This window comes from Oncorhynchus mykiss, chromosome 17 (genome assembly GCF_013265735.2).
Source record: "Oncorhynchus mykiss isolate Arlee chromosome 17, USDA_OmykA_1.1, whole genome shotgun sequence".
Classification (NCBI taxonomy): Eukaryota; Metazoa; Chordata; class Actinopteri; order Salmoniformes; family Salmonidae; genus Oncorhynchus; species Oncorhynchus mykiss.
In genome coordinates this window covers 36,621,644-36,646,354 of record NC_048581.1, presented here as the reverse complement: position 1 = coordinate 36,646,354, position 24,711 = coordinate 36,621,644, and the positions used below count along the sequence as shown (strand labels likewise).

Sequence of the window (24,711 nt, the reverse complement as noted above, 5' to 3'; positions counted from 1 at the left end):
CGTTTTAAACATCTGGACCTTTTTGATTTAACCTCATTATTATTTTATGAAAAAGAACATTAGAAACAAAAGGCAACAACAGGCAAGTGAAAGCCACCAGCATATCCTTAACAGAGGCCCACTGAAGAGGACTCGTCGCCCCGCCCCCTAGAATAGTAGAAACCATTACAATGAATAAGAGAGAAAGAAAAGTGGAAAGGCATGGGGCACCTTAGAATAAAAGTTGTCTTCATGTGTTCAATAAACAATTGAACGTGAAGGTCATTATAATGAATCTCAAGTACCCCTACATCTTCTCAAACACAACCATGCCCGATACATATGTTGTGGTTTATTAGTACTCTTTTGGACATGTCAGATCGGATTTTACGTTTCAGTAAATATATATATATACATTACACAGTTTTGCCTTGACTACTCTGTAGGTACACTCAATCATTGTGATGAAATCGATGAACAAATTAAATGGACTTTGGAACAATTGGATGTAACCTCCAATATGATATGTCCTTTTTGTAGCGTGAAGCATATGGTGAATGAGATTTATTTAGCTCCCCCTTCCACAATAGGATTTAACAACGTGATAACCATGCAGATTGAAAATGGCTTTGCCTGGAAAATGTTAATCTAATGAACAATGCCTGGCTAATACCCTGTATCTTTCCCATTCATCTGCCATCATCTTTAGCTGAGATGTGAGTTGAGTAATACCAAGAACATGGTCTTATAAGATAAGCATGATTGTACTCCTAGGTTTCCTACTCATATGAGCATGTTCCACATACACTGAGTGGTTGTTTTAATGGGTTATTTTGTCAGAATCAGATTTTCCGTAATCTGCATCAAATACTCAATCGCCAATTGATCCAGTCGCTATCAATTAAGATGTTGGTTTCAGATCCCGCCCATAACACCAGCTAATTAAACCTTGTTTTGTTGGATACTTCACTCCATACAATGTTTGCCTATAAAGACATACAGGTCTTAAGTTAGAAGTTATGTTCTGACGGTGAGGGAGAAATTGAATATCACTATTTCGCTATTCCTTTTGTGGCTCTCTGTAGCCTGAAAATAGATGCAGAAAGCCTCTCCAAAAATGTTCCCAAAAGTCTGCCCAATGATTTATCTAAAGATCATGAAATGGAGTTATTAAAATATGGGCAAACACACTAAGTCTGCTCTGATTCAGTGCCATGTCTCTGCCACTCGCTAAACTGCTCAAAACGAAAACGACAGAATAAGACAAGATAATAGAGCGAGGAAAATCCATGAACTGAGTGCATTTTCGTAGTGTGAGAAATATTGGAGGAAAATACACCTTTGAAATCAAATTATACAAAAAAACATACAAATGTTAACTCTGTTTTCCTTGAAAGAATCCTTAGAGGTATATGTTCGTCAAATAAAAAAGCACATCAATTGAGCGCGCCACTGCAAAGTCTGACAAGGCACAACTTCCAGAAGTACCAGCAGAGGCTATTAAGGCAGACACTGACACGGTCAGACATTTACACTATTTCAGTAAAGATCTCATGGTGGAGATTATTTTGGAAGACCTAGAGCAGATTAGGGCTGTAGAAATAAAGTAGGGTAGCCTTACAGTAAATTACATATTTTCAAGTTGCAGATTTCTCACATAACAAAAGTATCTTTGCTTACTGGAGATTAAGTCCTCCAAAACGGAGCCAAAGACCAGACTGAGAGGGCTGTTGTGTCTTACTACATATTGCTCACACATTCAGTGCGACACAGAACTAGAGAGCTCTTGACTAGGAGCATAAAGGATACAGAGAGGGGGTCAATGGTGGCAGAGCTGAATAGATAGTATAGACCCATTCTCAGAGACCTTGGGGATGTTACACAAAAGCCACATAACAGATGGTTTTGTTCAGCTGATGGTTTTGCTGATGAATGATTGGGAATGGGATATGCTTTGAAATGGATGATGGGAGGAGAGAAAGTGATTTGGCACTTTGTCAACGCAGCCATATCTGCAGTATATAAGCTCTCCCCAACTTAGTTACGAATAAAACCATAGATGTAATTGCTTTGTTAGTAGTACTACATTATGACAAGGAGTGAGCAGTGTTATAGCGGTAACATCAGTGTGCACATCTGAGATTATTAAAAAAAAATGTGGATAATGAGTAAATATTTGTCAAATCTATGCAGTTACTTTCAATGTAATTTCATAGTACATGTTATTAGAATTCTGATAGGGATTCCAGTGGTTGTGAAAAACCATAAGGCAAATATGTAAAAACAAGAGAAAGTCATCTTCCAGAAAACTGTCAAAATTTCAAATTCTCACCATAATAAGTCCACTTCAGATAGCTTTATACGAAACATCAGGCCATTTAACTATTCAACTCCACTTATCAATGTGTAATATCCAAATGTTTACATGGCGTTTGAGTCTCTCTGTGTGTGTGTGTGTGTGAGGAACGGGGAGAGAGGGACACAAAACTGAGAAGAATCTCACAAGAGTTACCATGACGTAGTAACATCGCAGATAAACTAAGAAAAGTACTTCAAAGGCATGATTAAATAAAAAGCATGTCAAATTATTAGGAAAAGAACATTAACAGTTTAAATATACTATTCTTAAGATTGTAACAACACTTTGCCAGTGATTATCACACTATTAAGACCCATTAGAAGTGGAAGTCCCACTCTGGTTGCAGGTAGCCTTGCAGTTAGAGAGGTGAGCCAGCAACAGGAGGGTTGCCATTTGGAATCCAAAATCTGTTGTGAAGTGTGCAGGGAACCGGAGGGTTGCTGGTATCAAATCCTAGATGCCATTGACTTACGTCATGTCCTTATGCAAGGCACTTAATCTCTCACAACAACAGCCCCCTACCCCCAGTGTGGCAGCCCCACCACACCTCTCCAAAACCTTTGTGTGTCTTTCGGATGGGTTGGGGTAAATCAAATTCTGGTTGGGCATTTGTGTGCAATTGACCAATAAAGTGATCTTAATCTCTTAATAAGATATCTTAATCGTGTAGCCTGTCCAGGTATCCCATTCTACAGCCCATATGCTTTTTGCATTTGCAAATATAAGGAATACTGTATGTTAAAAGGAAAGTCTAGATTTGGTCATTTTGTCATTGTCATACATTATCAAATACACTGAACAAAAATACAAATGCAACATGTAAAGTGTTGGTCCCTTGTTTCATGAGCTGAAATAAAAGAGCACAGACATTTTCCATACTCACAAATTGCTTATTTCTCTCATTGTGTGCACAAATTGGTTTACATTCATTTTAGTGAGCATTTCTTCTTTGCCAAGATAATCCATCCACCCGACAGGTGTGGCATATCAAGAAGCTGATTAATGTATGATCATTACACAGATGCACCTTGTGCTGGTGACAAATGGCCACTCTAAAATGCAATTGTCACACAACACAATGCCACATATGTCTCAAGTTTTGAGGGAGTGTACAATTGGCATGCTGACTTCAGGAATATCCACCAGTGCTGTTGCCAGAGAATTGAATGTGCTTCTCTATTATAAGCCTATAGAGAAATGTTTCAGAGAATTTGGCAGTATGTCTAACCAGCCTCACAATCGCAGACCACGTGTATGGTGTTGTGTGGGGGCGAGCGGTTTGCTGATATCAATGTTGTGAACAGAATGGTGGGGCTATGGTATTGTGGCAAAGAAGGGGGCCGAGTGATAAATGGCGGATATTTGAGGGTAGAACTAATAAATGGGCTCTGCCCTCTCACTAAGGGGTGGCCAGATGGTGAACCACAAAGCACAAAATGGACGACCGCAGAAGCAAGGGGAAGGCGCAAGGTTAGGCCGACCAACATATAAAGGGGTCAAGCCACACCAGGAAGAGGGGAAGAGCAAGGAGCTGTGAACCATTGAAAAGAGAAAGTGATAATATATCGGCTGGATTTAACGTGTATGACCTGGACTTACCTGTTGGTTGTTTGGACCCTGATCTACTGAGAAGCCAATTTGTGTACCGAACCCTGCTATCCTCGATCACGCCTGCGGCCTGGTTGGTCCAGGCCGGAGAAACAAACGTTGATTTTGTGTCGGTCTCACGCTTAGTTTGTGTACAAACACTCCTAACCTTGAAGAGGATTGTCACAGTATGGGCAGGCATAAGTTACGGACAACAAACACAGTAAAAAAAAATCTATGGCAATTTAAACGCACATGACGGGATCCTGAGGCCCATTGTGGTGTCATTCATCCGCCGCCTTCACCTCATGTTTCAGCATGATAATGCACGGCCCCATGTCGCAAGGATCTGTACACAATTCCTGGAAGCTGAAAATGTCCCAGTTCTTCCGGCCTGTCAATAACTTTGCACCGCTATTGAAGAGGAGTGGGACAACATTCCACAGGCCACAATCAACAGCCTGATCAACTCTATGCGAAGGAGATGTGTCGGGATGCTTGAGGCAAATGGTGGTCACACCAGATACTTACTGGTTTTCTGATCCACGTCCCTACCTAGTGTATTCCTAGTCATGTGACATCCATAGATTAGGGCCTCATTTATTTATTTCAATTGACTGATTTCCTTATATGAACTGTAACTCGGTAAAATCTTTGAAATTGTTCCATGTTGCATTTCTTTTTGTTCAGTATAAATGAGACTAGTCACGTCATGTTTCATCATTTAAATAAGCAAAACTTTTTAACAACAATGAACAATTTGACAGATTGCCAATGCAATGACAAAATGGCAAAGTCAAGTCTCCTTTCAACCGATTCCTCATATTTGTGATTGCAAAAAATGTATATACATTTACTAGCTCGATAGGATACATACAACCAGAGCGGGATATTCGCTAATGATAATACATCATTTCAACAGCAAATAAAAGTACAAATAAAGCAAATAAAAAAAACTTTTAAAAGTCAATAAAAAAATCTAAAGACTACATGTTTGATGTGTGGTACCAAACCCCGTTGGGGTCAGAAAATACAGTATCAAGGACTATACAGATCTTAATCTTGGATCTTAATTTGAGCCAGTTTGCTACAGCAGGCTAATAATCTTACAGCAATGGGAAATGTGAATTATGTGGATTATAATTAAAGGACATTTTTGTAGATGTTTCTGGAAATTACAAACTTTAGAGGCCTTTTTAAAACCTCAAATAAACTAAGTTTGCATTTCCTACTGTACAGGAAAGATTCTCTGGTTTCAGTCCTGGCAACTGCATTGACATTATTATCTGGGTGAGATGAATACATGATAATTCTCTACTGTAGCAAAAGTAGTGAATAGAAATACAGGGAAATGAATTAAACATATGAAATAACTTTGCTTTTATCATGGGTCATCTGTGTATTTGTTTTTATCAGGGTAAGAAACAGCTGAACTCAGGAAATCCTGACCTGCCCTACAGAGATAGACAAAGTATGGTAATTACCCCAGTGTACCAATGCACCCCAGTGCAGAAAGACTCTACCTGGATCTTTCTTTTAAACTTCACTTTCCCATTGAACATCTTTCCTATTGAAAACGAGGTTAAAAACAAAACTGTAAATTAGATCATGAGGACAGCATTTCAATGAAATGTAGGGTGTTAGATACAGTGCCCTCCGCAATGATTGGGACAGTGAAGCATTTACATTTTTTGTCTCTATACTCCAAAAGTTTGGATTTGAAATCAAACAATGACTATGAGGTTAAAGTGCAGACTGTCATCTTTAATTTGAGGGTATGAATCGTGAATAATGAAAAGCGAGAAAGTTACAGATGCACAAATATCATACCCCCCAAGCCATGCTAACCTCTCACCATTAGAATAACAGGGGAGTTAGCATTTTTTTAGGGAGGGTATGATATTTGTGCGTTGTAACTTTCTAGAAACATATTCTATTCTTATTTACAATAAAAAGAAACAGCAAATGCATCCAACAAATGTGTAGAGTCACAAGCTTGGGGTCAGAAAATACAGTATCAAGGACTATACAGATCTTAATCTTGGATCTTAAGTTTGCTACAGCAGGCTAATAATCTTGCAGCAATGGGAAATGTGAATTATGTGGATTATAATTAAAGGACATTTTTGTAGATGTTTCTGGAAATTACAAACTTTAGAGGCCTTTTTAAAACCTCAAATAAACTAAGTTTGCATTTCCTACTGTACAGGAAAGATTCTCTACATTGCATGTAATGAATATGGGACCAAATACTTAACTTTTTACTACTTTAATACACATGAATTTGTCCCAATACTTTTGGTGCCCTAAAATGGGGGGAATACGTACACAAAGTGCTGTAAGTTCTTAACCGTTCACCCGATATGATTGAAAACACCCTCAAATTAAAGTTGTCAGTCTGCACTTTAACCTCAGTCATGGTTTGATTTCAAATCCAAACTTTTGGAGTAAAGAGGAGACAAAAGAAGAAGCTTCATTTTCCCAATCATTACGGAGGGCACTGTATATAAAGAGAGAGCGACACAGTTGGAGGAAGAGAGAAAGTGAGAGAAATAAGGAGGAATGAAGAGGGGTATGGAGTGGAATTCAGGCTGCCTCAACAGCAGTTCATTGTGCCTAGTCAATGTTGGTCTGACGTGCTTAGCCTATGGAAACGGGCATAGGTACTCCTCTACACCTTGGGGCATGTAAAAGATAAATAAAACTAAGTATAATTCTAAGAAAGATAACTGTGACCAATGTCTTTAAATGCTAACTCACTCTCCCCTACGCCCCTTGGTCCAGGCAGAGGAGCAGGGAGTCTGTGCTGGGGGATGTTGGTATAGCGGCGGTCCTTCAGCAGACATACTTATAGTCTCAGTCCTCTAGCTTAGGTGAGTCCATCGCTAGAGGCAGAGGTCTGGCTATGAAGACATTTATCATTTGCGATGTACAAAGTTTCTCCTCTTGTTAACTCCAAGCTCTCGAACTGAAAATATTAAATGATCCACAAAAATCCTTGGTATTCTTTTCTATGGCCTTTCTACTACATTTTTTTGTTCAAGTTTAAATTTTTTCTTTAAATATCTTGTTTGACTTGATAATACTTGAAGTTCATGTACAAGTTGATACTGGACTCAGACAGATTACTGGTACCTGGCTATGTGAGGGTAGGCTCCCCCTCTCTCTCCCCCTGAGAAAAAGTGTATGGGAGTCCCATCGAGGTAAAGTATGTGTGACAACCCCCACTGAAACAGCCAGATAAGAATGGACAACAGATAGACGAGGCGCAAAAGGCAGAGCAATCGGATTTGCTGTGCTCTGTCCTTACCCTCAAAGCCTCCCAGCGTCCTATGAATCGCCTCATGCTAATATTCAACATACTCAATTTTGGCGATGTTCATCTAGAGGTCCTTGACAGTGGATGAAAGGGAGTAACTTAATTCCCCTCCTTCCCTTCTCGCAAAGGGTTTGTGCAAGACAGGCACCCTGTCACATGGTGCTCAGAGTTTTTGTAGCCCTCTCAGCGCAGTTTCGTATCGTAAGTGGCGGCGCGCTGCCTAAGCCTGTCATACCCACTCCTGGACCGGATGTTTGTAGAAGGTGGCGTTCTGTTGCACCCCTTTGTTTTTGAACTGGAAGATGGTATAGACCAGGACCAGGATGCACAGGGACAGGATGCAGGGAATCACCACAGCGATGGCGTTGACAGTGCTGTGCACGTCATTGATGGTCACCATGATGTCCACGTCATCGTGGGGAAGCTGCCGGTCCTTGTTCTTCTCCATGTCTGATTGGTGGCAGCCCATCCAGTCATTGACAATAGACTTGGGGTAGCCGGGCTCAACGGTCAGCTTCTGGTTGTCAAACTTCCAGTAGTCCTTCCCTTTGTAGAAATAGGTATAAACTAAAGAGGGGAAAAGAGAGCAAAAGTACAAATTCATTTGTATCTAACAGATTGACTTGTATAGTTTGCAAATCTAACACCTCAAACATTCTGCCTGACAACTCATCCTGAATTTAACTCTGCTGCTCGATCACTCACGCCATACATTCTCCACACATTCAATTGTGGAGAAGAAACGCTAGTGGGCGTGGCGTTTGGCCTGGAGCGATGTGGATTGGTAATCAGGCTACTCAAACATTCCCTTGTCCAAATAAACACTGTACCTGATTATCTATTTGTCATATCATAACGGTATGCTATCAAAGCTCTACAACCGAAAATGCAGTCTCCAAACCATAACTCTCTAAATGCCCTGTTTGTTTTGGAGGGGTAGTTCTTTGTACTATGCAATGCCTGGGAGAAAAGGCACACGGACTGAGAATGTGTGGCAATCAGAGGACCACAGAAACCTTGGAGGCTACTGATTGATGAAGTACTCCCCTCTGCTGCCGTCCAAAACAGCACCTCCAGATCCCTTAAGAAAATGGCTAGTAGACGGACTAGCCAAATGGACCATGCCACCCCCTCTGATTTCCACCTCTCATGGTCTCAAGTCCTTTGTGGAATGTGTTTCAGGAGGTTGTGACATGACTCGCAAAAAGTGATGATAGTTCCTTCCAGAGGAAGTCTCCCGGGAGGTGCCGAGGCAGTGCAGCGTTTTTTTGCTAGAGCAGCACAAATGAGTGGCGGGGCTGAGGCCTCTGGCTGGGTTAACCCTCTGACCCTGACACCGCCAATTCCACTACACTCATGGCACAAACAGTCCTCTGACACAGACGGCCAACAGTTCAGCGACAGCCCTCTGGCCAGAAGGGCCACTTATCTGATGTTGACATGGTTCTCACAGATGGGTTAATATTAGCCAAAAGCATCTCAGAGAACGGTGAGCAATTCTGACTCACACAAGCTGCTGAGACTTCATAAATACACACTAAAAACAAATGGCTCTATAAAGTTCCAAATAAGGGTGCTTTGGCATGGAACCATCGGGGAAGCCTTTTTGGTGCTATATGGAGCCTTTTTTTAAGGTTCTATAAAGAACCATGCTCATAAGGTTCTAAATGGAACATGTATGTTGCTATAAAAGAACCCTTTCATTAACTTCTATAAAGCAACATTAAAAAAAGGTTCTATATAGCACCAAAAAAGGGTTCCGCTATGGTTATAACCCTTTTTGGGGCTATATAGAACCCTTTTGATGGTTCCTTATAAAACCTTTATTGAGAATCGTTCTATAAAAAAGAACCTTTCTCAATCTCAAAGGTTCTTTGTGGAACCAAACATGTTTTTATTTTGGTTTAATAGCCAAATTATATTGTTAAAATACCATCGCTTTTATTATTGTGCTTATTAACAAGTTGAATCAGGTGTGCTAGCTCTGGAATGGCTTGGGATCCCCGAGGAGAGAATTGAAAACTACTGAGTCAACAGTTCTCAACTGACACAAGGACATACATGAGTCTTTCACAAGACACTGTCACTGGCCATAGTTATAACATGTACTAGCATAACACAACAGATTAAATCAACTGTAATGACACTCACTCACGGTTGCACAAAAAGCTGTGAACAAACCACGCCCCAAAATATTCTAATGAGCTGCCGCCCCTACATTTTAATTATCACTAAAAGAGGAAAGATTCCTTTTGTTTCAGTAAGGTTCCACATAGAACCCTCACCCTTCCCAAAGAGCCCTTGAGGAACCCTAATGTTTTAGTGTGTACATGATGAACTATTTTCTGCTGTGTTACGAATGTGTTGTCAACACATTTGAAGCTCGATCTCGTATAATATTTACCTCGTGCTTGATGAATATTCTGTATACATATTTAGTAGGCCGACTCTAACATTGGCACTTTACTCCAGAGGTAGTCAGGGACCTAGATCTCGATTGACAAACCATGAAAATCATCATTATTACCAGCCTCTAAAATCATTGACAGGCATCAATAATTGTCTTAAAATAAATGCATTCATATAATTTTGAAAATATATCTGTTAAATAATATGCATAAAGGGAGGCACCAGGATATCTGGTCACCAGGAAAACAATGTGGACAGATATTTTAATTTTGATCACAAACTTTGATCACAAAACCCACATGTTAGCAAGTTGTAAATGGGGCCTTCTGATAAGACTCAAATAAAAGTGCAATGTTGTTATTGTAAGACTTCAGTTACTGTTTCAATGTGCAATTACAGCTTATGTACGTCACTACGATAACAGTCCAAGTGCTTTGTTACTGTAATAGCAATTACAGTACCAAATGTAGTTAATTCATAAAGTAAACAGAAATTCCAATTCCCCAATGAAAATAATTGGAATTTCAAATTACTCCCCGAATTGACGTTATTGAGATGGCATGAAGCCAAACCCCTGTCCCTCTGCATGCTTCAAGGCGGTAGCCACATGGTCTGTGGATAATTATACTCACAGCCCTCCCTGCTGACGAAGGCTCCCTGCGGCGCCTCGGGGATGCCCTTCCACACAGTGATGGGTTTGGGGTAGCCCGGGTCGGCCATGCGTTTCTCCTCGTTGTAGCGCCAGTACTGGTCCCCTTTGAAGAAGTAGGTTTTGCCCACGGGCTCCCAGCGCAGTGCTGTGTCAATGCCGTCCTTAGGGAGACAGTTACCCAGCTCCACCAGACTCTGGGGGTACCCGGGCTCAGCAGTCACCTCTTTGAATACCCAGTACTTGTCACCTGTGGGGTAAACAACAACAGGGTCATGTTCATTAGGCACTAAACAGAGGAAAACCGACTGAAACGGGGAGATTATCTCAAACTATTTTCATTTTCCATTGTAAAACTTTTTTAAATATTTGTTTTAACCTTTTACTGAAGTGAGCTAGATCAGGGTCTCGGTGTTTTTTGGTAGTTTAAACAAATCTACTTTGAAACAAAAGTATACACCTCACACACATGGTTATGGGCTTAAGAATAAGAAGACACCTGTGCCATGTCAGATATAGGGCTCTATTTTCGGCATGGCGCACTGGCATGTTCCAGCCTTAACACCAGGTTTAGCAATTTACCTGTCGAACATCAGCATGCTTGTGCTCAGATGGAAGGGGTGGAAATATTTGAGGCACGTCCTTAATGATCCAAAGTGCTAATTTCAGGCAGCGCTGGTAGGGATATTTAAGACCAACCAAATCTGGTTTTAGCGGTAATGCAGTTGGATATGACATTAGTTGTGACAGTGGAAGCTCAGCCGATCCAGCCTTGACACGCACCGCCCATATGCGCATGGAACAAGATGTGATTTGGTGCCTGTATACTTCATATTTAGAAACATAAATTACATGTTTTTTCCCCATTTTATTTTATTAAAAACAAAGCATAGTGCCCCCCCCTCTCAAATAAGTCTGTTTTCTTTTTGTCCTGCCCAATGTAGTCAAAACCGTCGATAAAGTGTTCGACAGCTGGGAAATAAATCTTAAATCACTAAAGAATTATTAAAATACCAAGTTTGAGAGGAGCAAAACAGTGAGCTGACATTATATTAGCTATGCTTTGGATGTGCGTAAAACCCCCTCCATGATGTAGGCTACATGTGTTCATGCTCATCATGAAACGAGAGATGAGAACCTCAGTGAATACCGATGAACCTTATATTTAGAAGTTATTTGCCTGTTACAATTGTTTGTTTTTCGTTTCATATTTTTGAAACCCAAGCCCACCGTTGGCTACCCTTACCCTAGGCCTTCTATAACAAAGGCTGGTTCAACTGCAATGCATTGCCTTTTTTTATGATGGTGATTTTATGATATCATTACATTTTACATGTACTGCATTTATTGTAGTTGAAAAAATTAACAGATTACTTGTTTTTCATTGAATTTTATTCAACCCAAACTAATTCGAATGATTCACTGTCCTGGTTTTATGGTGGGAATTTATGGCACGCATGTAATGCAACTTCTGGAGAAGTGTGAATGCAATCTGTAAGAAGTTTTCAATTCGTACAGTACTAGTCAAAAGTTTGGACAAGTTATTTTGACTATTTTCTACATTGTATAATAATAGTGAGACATCAACACTATGAAATAACACATGTAGTAACCGAAAGGTTGCAAGTTCATATCCCCGAGCTGACAAGGTACAAATCTGTCATTCTGCCCCTGAACAGGAAGTTAAACCCACTGTTCCTAGGCTGTCATTGAAAATAAGAATCTGACTTGCCTAGTTAAATAAAGGTAAAAATAAAATAAAAAAATAAAAAAATAGAATTCAAGGCACACTTAACCAGCATGGCTACCAGAGCATTCTGCAGCGATACGCCATCCCATCTGGTTTGGACTTAATGGGACTATCATTTGTTTTTCAACAGGACAATGACCTGTACCTGACCAAATACCTCCAGGCTGTTTAAGGGCTATTTGACCAAGAAGGAGAGTGATGGAGTGCTGCATCAGATGACCTAGCCTCCACAATCACCCGACCTCAACCCAATTGAGGTGGTTTGGGATGAGTCAGACCGCAAAGTGAAGGAAAAGCAACCAAAAAGTGATTAGCATATGTGGGAAGTCCTTCAAGACTATTTGAAAAGCATTCCAGGTGAAGCTGGTTGAGAGAATGCCAAGAGTGTGCAAAGCTGTCATCAAGGCAAAGGGTGGCTACTTTGAAGAATCTCAAATATAAAATATTTTTTGATTTGTTTAACACTTTTTTGGTTACTATATAATTCCGTATGTGTTATTGCATAGTTTTGATGTTTTCACTATTATTCTACAATGTAGAAAATAGTAAAAATAAAGAAAAACCCTTGAATGAGTAGGTGTGTCCAAACGTTTGACTGGTACTGTATGTAAAACATCAGTATAACGCTGAGTGGACATTCTCCCTTTCTCTTTATATTGGATCTTTGTCCAGCTACTGTGAAACGTTTGGATGTATGTAAATGTCACGCCCTGGCCATAGAGAGGTTTTTATTCTCTATTTTGGTTAGGCCAGGGTGTGACTAGGGTGGGCATTCTATGTTAATTTTCAAAGTTTTGGATTTCTGTGTTTGGCCGGGTGTGGTTCTCAATCAGAGGCAGCTGTCTATCGTTGTCTCTGATTAAGAACCATACTTAGGTAGCCTTTTCCCACCTGTGTGGTGTGGGTAGTTATTTTCTGTTTAGTGTGTTTTGCACCTGACGGAGCTGTTTCAGTTGCTCCTTTTGTTACTTTGTATTTAGCGTTCAGTTCTATTTAATAAAATGACAAACACGTACCACGCTGCACCTTGGTCCTCACCTTCTTCCACCAACGGCCGTTACAGTAAAACCCTCTGTAGTCTGCATTCTTTTAATATCTCATGCCCACAGGAAGCAATTATGTTTGTCTGTAAGTGTATTTACATATAACCTATTTAAAGCAAGTTGTGGTTTACCATTGCTTTAGGTTTGTTAATAGAGTTTAAATGTTTTCTTTGCATCCCAATATTACACTATATTCATCCCAGACATAGAAACACAGGATTTTCGGCGTCATTTCTTAAATAATGCTTAGTAATTATGAAATTATAATAACATTCCACCCATGAGGGCACTAGGTCATTTGACTACAGGAAAGGGCTACATGTTTCCTGTCGCGTGCCCTAATGAACATGACCTAGGTCAAAGTGGTATTGTGAATCCTCAACTATTGGGCATGTTCAGGGCTTGGAAATTGAACTACCGTACAAGGACCGTGTTAGAGATTGGGGTTTTATAGTTGGTACTCTCTCTCTAATCCAGGTTTATTCACCTAAAGCGAAAATGACTTAGCTAACAATAACACTGATCAAAAAGGGCTATATCACATTTGAAAAGGAGAAGGGAGTTAAAATACCCTTAAAGAATACAAATTTGCCGTCCGATCTCTCGTAGGCGGCGTCGATACGGGGCGGTAGACCTTTCCAGAACTGCTCAATCTGCATCGGGTAGCCCTCCTGCACCTCGTTGTTCCGCAGTCGCCAGAACCATCGGTCCTAAAGAGAATAAAAAGAGAGGAGAGAGCTCACATCAATCACAGCTCATTATCATTTGGCTCCAGTAAATCTAGGGCACGGCTGAGCAAACTCCCCACTGACTGCTACCCACATGCAAATACCCACACTTACCCCTCAAAGAGCCACAAATGATTCGCGTAGCAGAGGCCTTATTGCAGGGTAACTACAGTGCTTTCGGAAAGTATTCAGACCCTTTGACTTTTTCTACATTTTGTTACGTTACAGCCTTATTCTAAAATGGATTTTCAAAAATGTTAAAATCCTCAGCAATCTACACACAATACCCCATGGTGACAAAGTGAAACACCTTTTTTTAAACATTTTGTCAAATTTATTTACAGAAATGCCTTATTTGCATAAGTATTTAGACCCTTTACTATGAGATTTGAAACTGAGGTCAGGTGCATCCTGTTTCCATTGATCCTTCTTGAGATGTTTCTACAACTTGATTGGAGTCCACCTGGGGTAAATTAAATTGATTGGACATGATTTGGAAAGGCATTCACCTGTCTATATAAGGTCCCACAGTTGACAGTAAAAACCAAGCCATGAGGTTGAAGGAATTGTCCGTAGAGCTCCGAAACAGAAGATCCCCCAAGAACATAGCGGCCTCCATCATTCTTAAATGGAAGAAGTTTGGAACCACCAAGACTCTTCCTATGGCAAGACATCAAAATGGTTGTCTAGTAAAGATCAACAACCAATTTGACAGAGTTGAAAATAATAATGGGCAAATTTAAATGCTGACTTACCCAGACAGACTCAGCTGTAATCGCTGCCAAAGGTGATTCTGACATGTATTGGACTCAGGGGGTTGAATTATTATCTCATCAAGATATGAGTGTTTTATTTTTCATATTTATATATATATTTAGAAATGTTTAATCCCACTTTGTAACACAACAAAATCAAGAGCTGTGAACTACTTCCTGAAGGCACTGTTTCAATATAGTGAATATAGTTGCTATTTAACGTGTTTCAGCATAGAATATAATCCTTTATATTTGTACATGATTTATTTTGTCAATATACTCTGTCAATATACACTGTGTATACGAAACAATAAGAACACCTGCTCTTTCCATGACATAGACTGACCAGGTGAATCCAGGTGAAAGCTATGATCCCTTTTTGATGTCACTTTTTAAATCCACATCAATCAGTGTAGATGAAGGGGAGGAAACAGGTTAAAGAAGGATTTTTAAGCCTTGAGACAATTGAGACATGGATTGCGTGTGTGTGCCATTCAGAGGGTGAGTGGGCAAGACAAAAGATTGAATTGCCTTTGAACGGGGTATGGTAGTAGGTGCCAGACGTAGGGCTACTGCGGTGACCGTATTACCGCCACCCTGGCAGTCATAAGTCATGACCGCAGTAAAATTCTGCGTGACCGTTGAGTCACGGTAATCTCCTTTTATGCACTCTGGACTTGTGTTGTTGGTAGTACCCAACTTGCTACCAACCATCAGGTCCTAATGGCCTGGTACTCAGGGCTCTATTGTCCCTCCATCCTGTCCTAATGGTTTGGTACTCAGGGCTCTATTGTCCCTCCATCAGGTCCTAATGGCCTGGTATTCAAGGACCTGCTGCCAAGGCAGCAGCTAGTCTTCCTGGGGTTCAGCAAAATTAAGGAAGTTATACATTTTAAAGCATTACAATACATTCATATCAGATTTCACAACATATTAAGTGTGTGCCCTGAAGACTACTCCATGGGTATTCTAAAAATGACAAAGTTCTCACAGAGGGGTCGAATAATAGAACAACCAATACTAGCCATGTTAGGGATTTGAATAATAATTTAAAAAAATAGATAAAACAATAAAATTAAACAATTGTTAAATAAAATACAACTACACTATACCATTCAAGATAGAGACTGTTGTAAAATAATTATTTACTTTTCCATTTATCGTATTTTATAAATGGATAAGACGGCATTCGAAGAAAGGATAACTAGCAAAATAATACGTCTTCAAATATAACGAATTGGAACACAAAAGTACTCAATCAACATGGTGGAGATAAAAAATATAGCAAACAGAAGACATAGAAGGCACAGTATGTGGATGTGTGGATGTATTGTCATGGAAGGTGTGGTGTGTGTTTTGTGTGGCGTTAAGTGAGTGAGAAAAGAAACTGTTGCATATCCCAGAACCAATGCAAAACTGATAGAGACATACCCCAAGCGACTTACAGCTGTAATCGCAGCAAAAGGTGGCGCTACAAATGATTAACTTAAGGGGGCTGAATAATTTTGCACGCCCAATTTTTCAGTTTTTGATTTGTTAAAAAAGTTTGAAATATCCAATAAATGTTGTTCCACTTCATGATTGTGTCCCACTTGTTGTTGATTCTTCACAAAAAAATACAGTTTTATATCTTTATGTTTGAAGCCTGAAATGTGGCAAAAGGTCGCAAAGTTCAAGGGGGCCGAATACTTTCGCAAGGCACTGTAGGTATTTGTAGTTGTCCACATATTCTAAGTCTAATTTGATTAACCAATGTCAAGTCATAGGTGATGGAGATCAGATACGCCTCCTTCCCCTGAAACACACACATCGAATCCAGGCTGCATCACATCTGACCGTGATTGTGATGGGGTGGCGCACAATTGGCCCAGCATCGTCCGGGTTTGGCCGGGGTTGGCCGTCATTGTAAATAAGAATTGGTCCTTAATAACTGACTTGCCTAGTTAAATAAAGGTGAAATAAATACATTTTGCATGCTTTCTCAAAAGGCTGTAACTTTATATGCATTCGTAAATCAAGTCCTTTCTTGAGTTGGCTCTGGGATGCAACAACTGTTTAGTGTGTGTGTGTGTGTGTGTGTGTGTGTGTGTCCCACATCTGTTGCTAGGGGGTAAGGATTTTAGGGACAATATAGGATGAATCCCAATTGTTTGCAAAAAATTATAATTGCTTGACAAAAATGTGATGCAATGGCAATCCTGGTTATTGGTCACAATCCTTTGCATGAACTGTCATCATTATTATTAATGATGGAAATTTAAGATACACAATATATAATATATATATCGTATTTATATATATAGTACACTACCATTCAAATGTTTGGGGTCACTTAGAAATGTCCTTGTTTTTGAAAGAAAAGCTATTTTTTTGTCCATTCAAATAACATCAAATTGATCTGAAATACAGTGTAGACATTGTTATTGTTGTAAATTAGCTGGAAACGGCTGATATTTAAAAATGGAATATCTACATAGGCGTACAGAGGCCCATTATCAGCAACTATCACTCCTGTGTTCCAATGGCTAATCCAAGTTTATCATTTTAAAAGGCTAATTGATCATTAGAAAACATTTTGCAATTATGTTAGCACAGCTGAAAACTGTTGTTCTGATTTAAAGAAGCAATAAAACTGGCCTTCTTTAGACTAGTTGAGTATCTGGAGCATCAGCATTTGTGGGTTCGATTACAGGCTCAAAATGTCCAGAAACAAAGACCTTTCTTCTGAAACTCGTTAGTCTATTCTTGTTCTGAGAAATTATGTCTATTCCATGTGAGAAATTGCCAAGAAACTGAAGATCTCATACAACGCTGTGTACTACTCCCTTCACAGAATAGTGCAAACTGGCTCTATCCAGAATAGAAAGAGGAGTGGGAGGCCCCGGTGCACAACTGACCAAGAGGACAAGTACATAAGTGTCTAGTTTGAGAAACAGATGCCTCAAGTCCTCAACTGGCAGCTTCATTAAATTGTACCCGCAAAACACCAGTCTCAATGTCAACAGTGAAGAGGTGACTCCGGGAGGCTGGCCTTCTAGGCAGAGTTAGAAAGAAAAAGCCATATCTCAGACTGGCCAAAGAAATAAAAAATTAAGATGGGTAAAAGAACAGACACTGGACAGATGAACTCTACAAAGAAGGCCAGCATCGCGAGGGTCACCTAGTAATGTCATTACTTCATAGTACTGTACTTACTAAGGGATTTTACCATTATGGTTACTCTGATATAAGTCAACTATCATCAAAATGTGACTAAATATTCCATTATGAACAAATTGCAAGTGGCAGGGGTTACTACCAAGTATTCAATTTATGTACATGGGTACATTTCCTATTGATTTGTTTATGAACACTGAACATGTAACTATGCTGTAGTAAGTAAACTTACTGTGTGTCCATTCATACGCGTTAAACATGCCTCCAAAAAAGAGCTCCTAAACAGGAATATACAGTTTGTATCAATAAAGGCCAGGTTTTATTGATGTGTGTTAACATTCATCAGATAGTGGAGAAGTGACCTTTTAGGACATTTAGGCAAAGATCAAATGCATCAAACAGGGTTTGTCTACTCTACGCACTGCTCAGTATGAAAAAAAAAAGACAAGTACCAATGCAAGTTTACCTTCATTAAAGCACATTATCTGGTGACTAACTTGGTGATGGGGAAAAGGCCCATTGAGTGTGACACCAGCTACAGATAAGCGTATTACTGTAAAAAGTGATCTGAAGAGGGAGCTTCTACACCCGATCATGAGAGAAATACTAGAATACAAACTCATACTACTGTATATGCAATAACCAGAGAACCAATACTTTTTACCCTTGCAAAATCTAAGAGCTCCCTACAGTGTGAGAAGCTCTTCAGCATTGCTGAAACCCTTAAGTCAAAAAAAAGGTTCAATTTGGTTTTAATTCCGGGAAAATAAAACACTACACTACCACTACCAACCAAGGCATGTGAACTGAAGAACAAATTGAATGTGCAGGAGATATTTAACCACTCTTGGAGGAAAATGGCGCTGACACATTTTTGAGTTGGGAACAAGGCAAAATTAAAGCAACTCCTATTGTGTTAAATTCAATACTCAAAAAGTGTTTATTTTGGGAAAGGGAAAACGTAGTCAGTTGCTCAAGAACGGCAGACATGGCTACTTTGCCGGATCAAACAATCAACCTTTGCTTACTATCCCAACGCTCTAACTGCTAGGCTACCTGCTGCCCCAAATTATAAAAGGATTGTCCTACACTACACAGACTTAATGTTACACTTTGTAAAGTGTTCGCTTTGTAAAGGAAGTCTCACCCAATGATTTATATATACACTACATGACAGGGGGCGCTGTTTTGAAGTCACCGCGCCTCCATCTTAGCACTCCCCCAGCAGTGTAAGACATATTTATAAAGCTATAGAAATGCAGTTAAAAATGATTTGTTTTTGCCACGTTTATTTTATTACAAACACCTTAATGCATACTTTTAAATGATATTATGTGAGCTAAACATCAAAATGAAAAAATATACACATTTTTGTCCTTGAAACATTTAAATGAAATACTGTGGAATTCTATTAATTTCTATGGATGACTGCTTTTATGAGGAGTGCCAATATGACCGACTGGTGGATTCAAAAGTCTCTCATTGGCCAATACATGGCATCAGCAATCCAGGGTTTATATACGTCGTTGGTCTCACCTTGAAGACAAACATCTCGCGTCTGAAGAAGGCCACGGTGTTGAAGTTGCCATCACAGATGTTGGGTTTGCCAGTGGGGAAATAGGGCCTGTCACCGGAGGGCGGACGTGGCGGGCGGGACTGACGGTCATGTTTCCTCTCTGAGGTGGGGTGGGTCCGGCGAGCGGGCAAGGTGGGCAGTGGTCGTGTAGGCTCCAGCATGGCTGTAGGGACACCTGCACACAGAGGCACACTCATAAGAACAGGCTTTCAAAAAGCTCTCGTCATTCCTAGATCTCTCTATCCTCTACTTTAGTCTAGTTCCTGCTGTGATAACAGTATATTAACACCAATTTGTCCACAATGAAATCAGAGGGGGGGAATATTTTATTTTTTTAACCTTTATTTAACTAGGCAAGTCAGTTAAGAACAAATTCTTATTTTCAATGACGGCCTAGGAACAGTGGGTTAACTGCCTGTTCAGAGGCAGAACGATAGATTTGTACCTTGTCAGCTCGGGGACTTGAACTTGCAACCTTTCTGTTACTAGTCCAACGCTCTAACCACTAGGTTACCCTCCTGCCACTATGGATCTGTCTCAGTCTGTTTGTACATAAATTAGTCACACACGATATTTCATGCCAGGTCTCTTGCCATAGATTACATTGATTGGCCCTAGGGGGGCACTATAGTAATCAACTGAAAATCCAGACTTTGAAAAAGCATATCTCCTGTCCCGTTTGAGCTTGAATTTTTGTCAATAATTGGCCCAAGGGGGGGAGGGCGCTGCATCATTCGTAGGGGAAGTTTTTAATGTTGCAATGTTTTATGTTTACGTTTATGTTTTATGTTTATGTTGATGTAATTTATGCCTAAATAACTTTGTATTCATATTTTTTTCTGTGTCCATGTTGTTCATGTGTTTCTAGTATATAGACTTGTGGTTTAGGAGACAATAGCCCCAAATAGCCTATAACCGACAAGGAAAAACAGAAAAACAAACAAATTCGACCAAGGAATGAAGAAAAATCTACACACAAAGGTGCCTCAGTACAGGTAGGCATAGTGGAGCTCTGTGGGGTGTGACTGAATGGACAGCATCTCTGTCTAGTAGCCAGCTAGAATTAGGTTATTCAGTTTGTGGGAAGTTAGACATTTTCTGGGCACAGTTGAGTAGTCTACAATGCCTATATGAAATTCATAACTGGCACGCAGATCTTTAGAAATTGTAGGATCAATTGTAAATTGTCACTCCTATGAAAAAGGTTGCAGACACCCTGCTATAGGCTATATGAAGTCACCCTTGTGGAACGGCACATACAGTGTACTATGACAGTGTCATTGTCTCGTGCGCTTTGCACCAAAATATTTGTTCTGCATTCAGAGATGTTCCTTGTAATGTGTGCGCCTAGCTCATTTTTGTATTTGCATTATTTGACAGGGAAGGGAAACATTCTATGTATGTTGAAGCATTGCATCAACAAGGTTTCTGAGAATATTGAAACATTGTATCCATGAACGAGTTGGCTCAAATAATATTGAATAATTTTGTATCAATGAGACTGCTTTGAGAATATGTGACTAGTTTCAGGAAACTAGGCGTATGTTGCTTCACAGGAGTGGCATTTTAACTTAAAACATTTATTTTTTATCAAAATGTGTTTTTTGGAAATTCTGGTGTTTGATTGCAAACAATGTGGAGGTAGTCAAAAGAGAACACACAGAAGAAGGCTGTTGTATAAAACACATCTCCGGATTATATCTTCAAACTAAGGGCAACCATGGCATCCGTGACAAAGAGGGAGAAGCGCTCATACATGAATACGGGTAAGAGAGGTTAGCTAGCTACATGTTTTTTTGTCAGAAAGTTTAAAGCGTACTGTTCGCTAGATAGCTAATGTTAGCTGGCTGGCTCACTAGCTAACATTACGTGTATGATCTGTGTAGTAATATTATTTATATCTCAGATCCATTTTCATTGCCAGTTACAGCCAAAGGTTAGCTAGCTAGCTAACATTGAACCTAGCTAGTTGGTTAGTTAGAGCTACCAACAGATTCATGCAGGGTAGTAACATTATGACTTGGGATTATGGTTCATTGTTTAGCCTAGCTAGCTACATGTCTAAACAAAGACTCCACTGTGCAAGTAACCATTTCACAGTGCCGTTTACACCTTCTGTATCATGTGCATGTAACAAATAAGCTTTGATTTTATTTGCTATAGTGTTTGTTTACCAGAGATGGTAACGTGAAGAACAACATGTGAAGAACAAAGTCAGATTAGGATATAACGTTAGGCCACCGAGATAGTGTCCAAGTTCTAAAATTCTCCAGTAGAATGCCCTGCTTTTATTTTGTCACAATCACAACCATACGCTATTTTCTGTAATTAGCTTGTTGTGAGTTTATTTTCCTGTAATAACGACTACAAATTAGCTCAAGTTAAGACGTTGTATGCTATATGATATGGTCTTTATTTGAACTGGCGAGCTAGTTAACAAGCTAGAAACTAACCAAAACATTGTTTTAGTTTCCTGGTTTGTTAGATTGATATCTACTAGATTCATTTTTAAACTAATTGATTTATTGGTGTTAAAACACACCAGGTGTGCTATTTTGAACCCCAGGCTGCTGATGTCATGCATCCTGTCATTTTTGTGTTCATATTTTTTCATAACGACAACGACAAGTTTGATGTGGGACAACAATAGCATGTTCATGATGTCACTGCGACAACTGTCTATAGACGTAGTATAAACCAGCCTTCAAAATCTTTGGTTGTTTTTACTAAACTACCGTATTCACTCTGTATAGCACATGGCCTCACATGTCAATGTCAAAGAGATGGGTGGGGCTAAGGCTTAAGAGGGTGTGGATGAAGAAGAGCTCTCCAGTAGTTGTGCCAAACCATTTTCTAAAAAGTGGGGTTACAAGTTTAACTTTCTACCATAAAGTTTCACTTTCAAAGCAGAATTACTTTCCCATTGTTCCTCAACTGTATTGTATGATATGCAATTTTCTAGCTCTGAGTTGCTACTATTTTCCAATGTAAAACACACAATTTCAAATGTTGCTACATAAGATCGTATTGAGCCGGTCGGTCACATATTAATATTGCAATCGAGTAGCCAACGCTGGCAAATTTTCACCGGGCCAGCTTGTCTCTGTCTGATATTATTCTGTTTCCTACGCAGCATCTGGGTGCTCATTATATAAAAAAACAGCCCTACATCTACCCTATAGTTAAATAACTAAATAAATAATTAAATAGCAATATATATATATTTTTTATTATTTTACCCCCAATTTCAAACTTGTCTCATCTCTGGAACTCCCCAACAGGCTCAGGAGGTTGAAGGTTGAGTCATGCGTCCTCCAAAACATGACCCGCCAAACCGCGCTTCTTAACACCCACCCTCATAACCCGGAAGCCAGCCGCACCAATGCGTTGGAGGAAACATCATTCAACTGACGACCGCAGTCAGCCTGCAAGCGCCCGGCCCACCACAAGGAGTCGCTTGAGCGCAATGAGTCAAGTAAAGCCTCCCTGGCCAAACACCCCCCTAACCTGGACAAAGCTGGGCCAACTGTGCGCCGCCCTATGGGACTCCCAATCACTGCCGGTTGTGATACAGCCCTGGATCGAACCCGGGTCTGTAGTGACGTCTTTAGCACTGCGATGCTGTGCCCCTCTGAGGCCAAGTTAGTAATATTTAATGATGTTTTGCCAGCTAGATTGATCTGTTATAATATCTCACTTTAATTCAGGAAGATTGCCAAGCAAGACTGATAGAGTGAGAGGTGGAAATACATTATACTACAGGTAGGGATGAAGGCAGAGGATGATGATGTAGGCCTAGAGCAAAAAGTTTAAAAAGTTAGCCCAACTAGGTAATCATTAATTATTTGCATTACCTCAATTATCATTCTGTCACTGCACTGTTATAACCTACAATTGTTATTGTCTTTGAAGACAAAAACAAGACATGCATTCTGGGGAAATGCTTTAAATAGTCTATTTTCATACCAGTAGGCCTACATGAAACCAAAATTATACTAGCCTACTGGGTGAATAAATGAAAATAACAATTAGGCTTACAGCTATCACAACCTATATTTGAATAGCAATGGTCACCAAAAAAGAGGGTTCCCCACCTCCTAATTGCCAAATCCCGCGTGGCGCTGGATTTTGTTTTTGGCACACTACAGATGGCTATATCGAACCGCTAATTAAGGATTGGTAAAGGCCCAGTGCACTACTTTTGTGATTTTTTTCCATTTCTTCCCCCCAATCTTTTTAGATACAGTAGAAGTCAAAAGTTTACTTACACTTAGGTTAGAGTCATTAAAACTCTGTTTTTCAACAACTCCACAAATTTCTTGTTAACAAACTATAGTTTTGGCAAGTCGGTGACACAAGTAAACAATTGTTTTTCAGACAGATAATTTCACTTACAATTCACTGTTTCGCAATTCCAGTGGGTCAGAAGTTTACATACACTAAGTTGACTGTGCCTTTAAACAGCTTAGAAAATTCCAGAAAATTATGTCATGGCTTTAGAAGCTTCTGATAGGCTAATTGACATCATTTGAGTCAATTTGAGGTGTACCTGTGGATTTTTTTCAAGGTCTACCTTCAAACTCAGTGCCTCTTTGCTTGACATCATGGGGAAATCAAAAGAAACCAGCCAAAAATAATTGCAGACCTCCAGTCTGGTTCATCCTTGGGAGCAATTTCCAAATGCCTGAAGGTACCACGTTCATCTGTACAAACAATAATACGGAAGTATAAACACCATGGGACCACACAGCCGTCATACCGCTCAGGAAGGAGAGACGTTCTGTCTCCTAGAGATGAACGTACTTTGGTGTGAAAAGTGCAAATCAATCCCAGAACAACAGCAAAGGCCCTTGTGACGATGCTGGAGGAAACAGGTACAAAAGTATCTATATCCACAGTAAAACGAGTCCTATATCGAAATAACTTGAAAGGCTGCTCAGCAAGGAAGAAGCCACTGCTCCAAAACCGCCATAAAAAAGCCAGACTACAAGGATCATACTTTTTGGTGCTTTGCTGCAGGAGGGACTGGTGCACTTCACAAAATAGATGGCATCATGAGGAGGAAAAATGTGGTGGATATATTGAAGTAACACCTCAAGACAACAGTCAGGAAGTTAAAGCTTGGTCGCAAATGGGTCTTCCAAATGGACAATGACCCCAAGCATACTTCCAAAGTTGTGGCAAAATGGCTTAAAGACAACAAAGCCATGAAAAAGCCCTGACCTGTCCCATAGAAAATTTGTGGGCAGAACTGAAAATGCATGTGCGAGCAAGGAAGCCTACAAACCTGACTCCGTTTCACCAGCTCTGTCAGGAGTAATGGGCCAAAATTCACCTGATTGTGGGAAGCTTGTAGAAGGCTACCCGACACGTTTGACCCAAGTTAAACAATTTAAAGGCA

At 39.9% G+C, this 24,711-nt stretch overlaps 1 protein-coding gene across 2 annotated transcripts in view; it reads right to left on the bottom strand.

Annotated features, from left to right (window-relative positions):
- Positions 1-4,635: 4,635 nt before the first annotated feature.
- Positions 4,636-24,711, bottom strand: part of mmp24 (matrix metallopeptidase 24) — a 67,749-nt gene continuing 47,673 nt past the window's right edge. Inside the window, exons 6-9 of one of the 2 annotated variants that reach the window (XM_021568354.2) lie at positions 19,271-19,473; positions 13,667-13,805; positions 10,286-10,552; positions 4,636-7,811 (exon numbers count right to left, since the gene is read on the bottom strand). In XM_021568354.2, the coding sequence (XP_021424029.1) occupies positions 7,474-7,811; positions 10,286-10,552; positions 13,667-13,805; positions 19,271-19,473 (947 nt within the window). In that variant the 3' untranslated portion in view covers positions 4,636-7,473. Of the gene's footprint in view, positions 7,812-10,285; positions 10,553-13,666; positions 13,806-19,270; positions 19,486-24,711 lie in introns of both variants that reach the window. The other variant, XM_021568353.2, reaches the window with a different exon arrangement.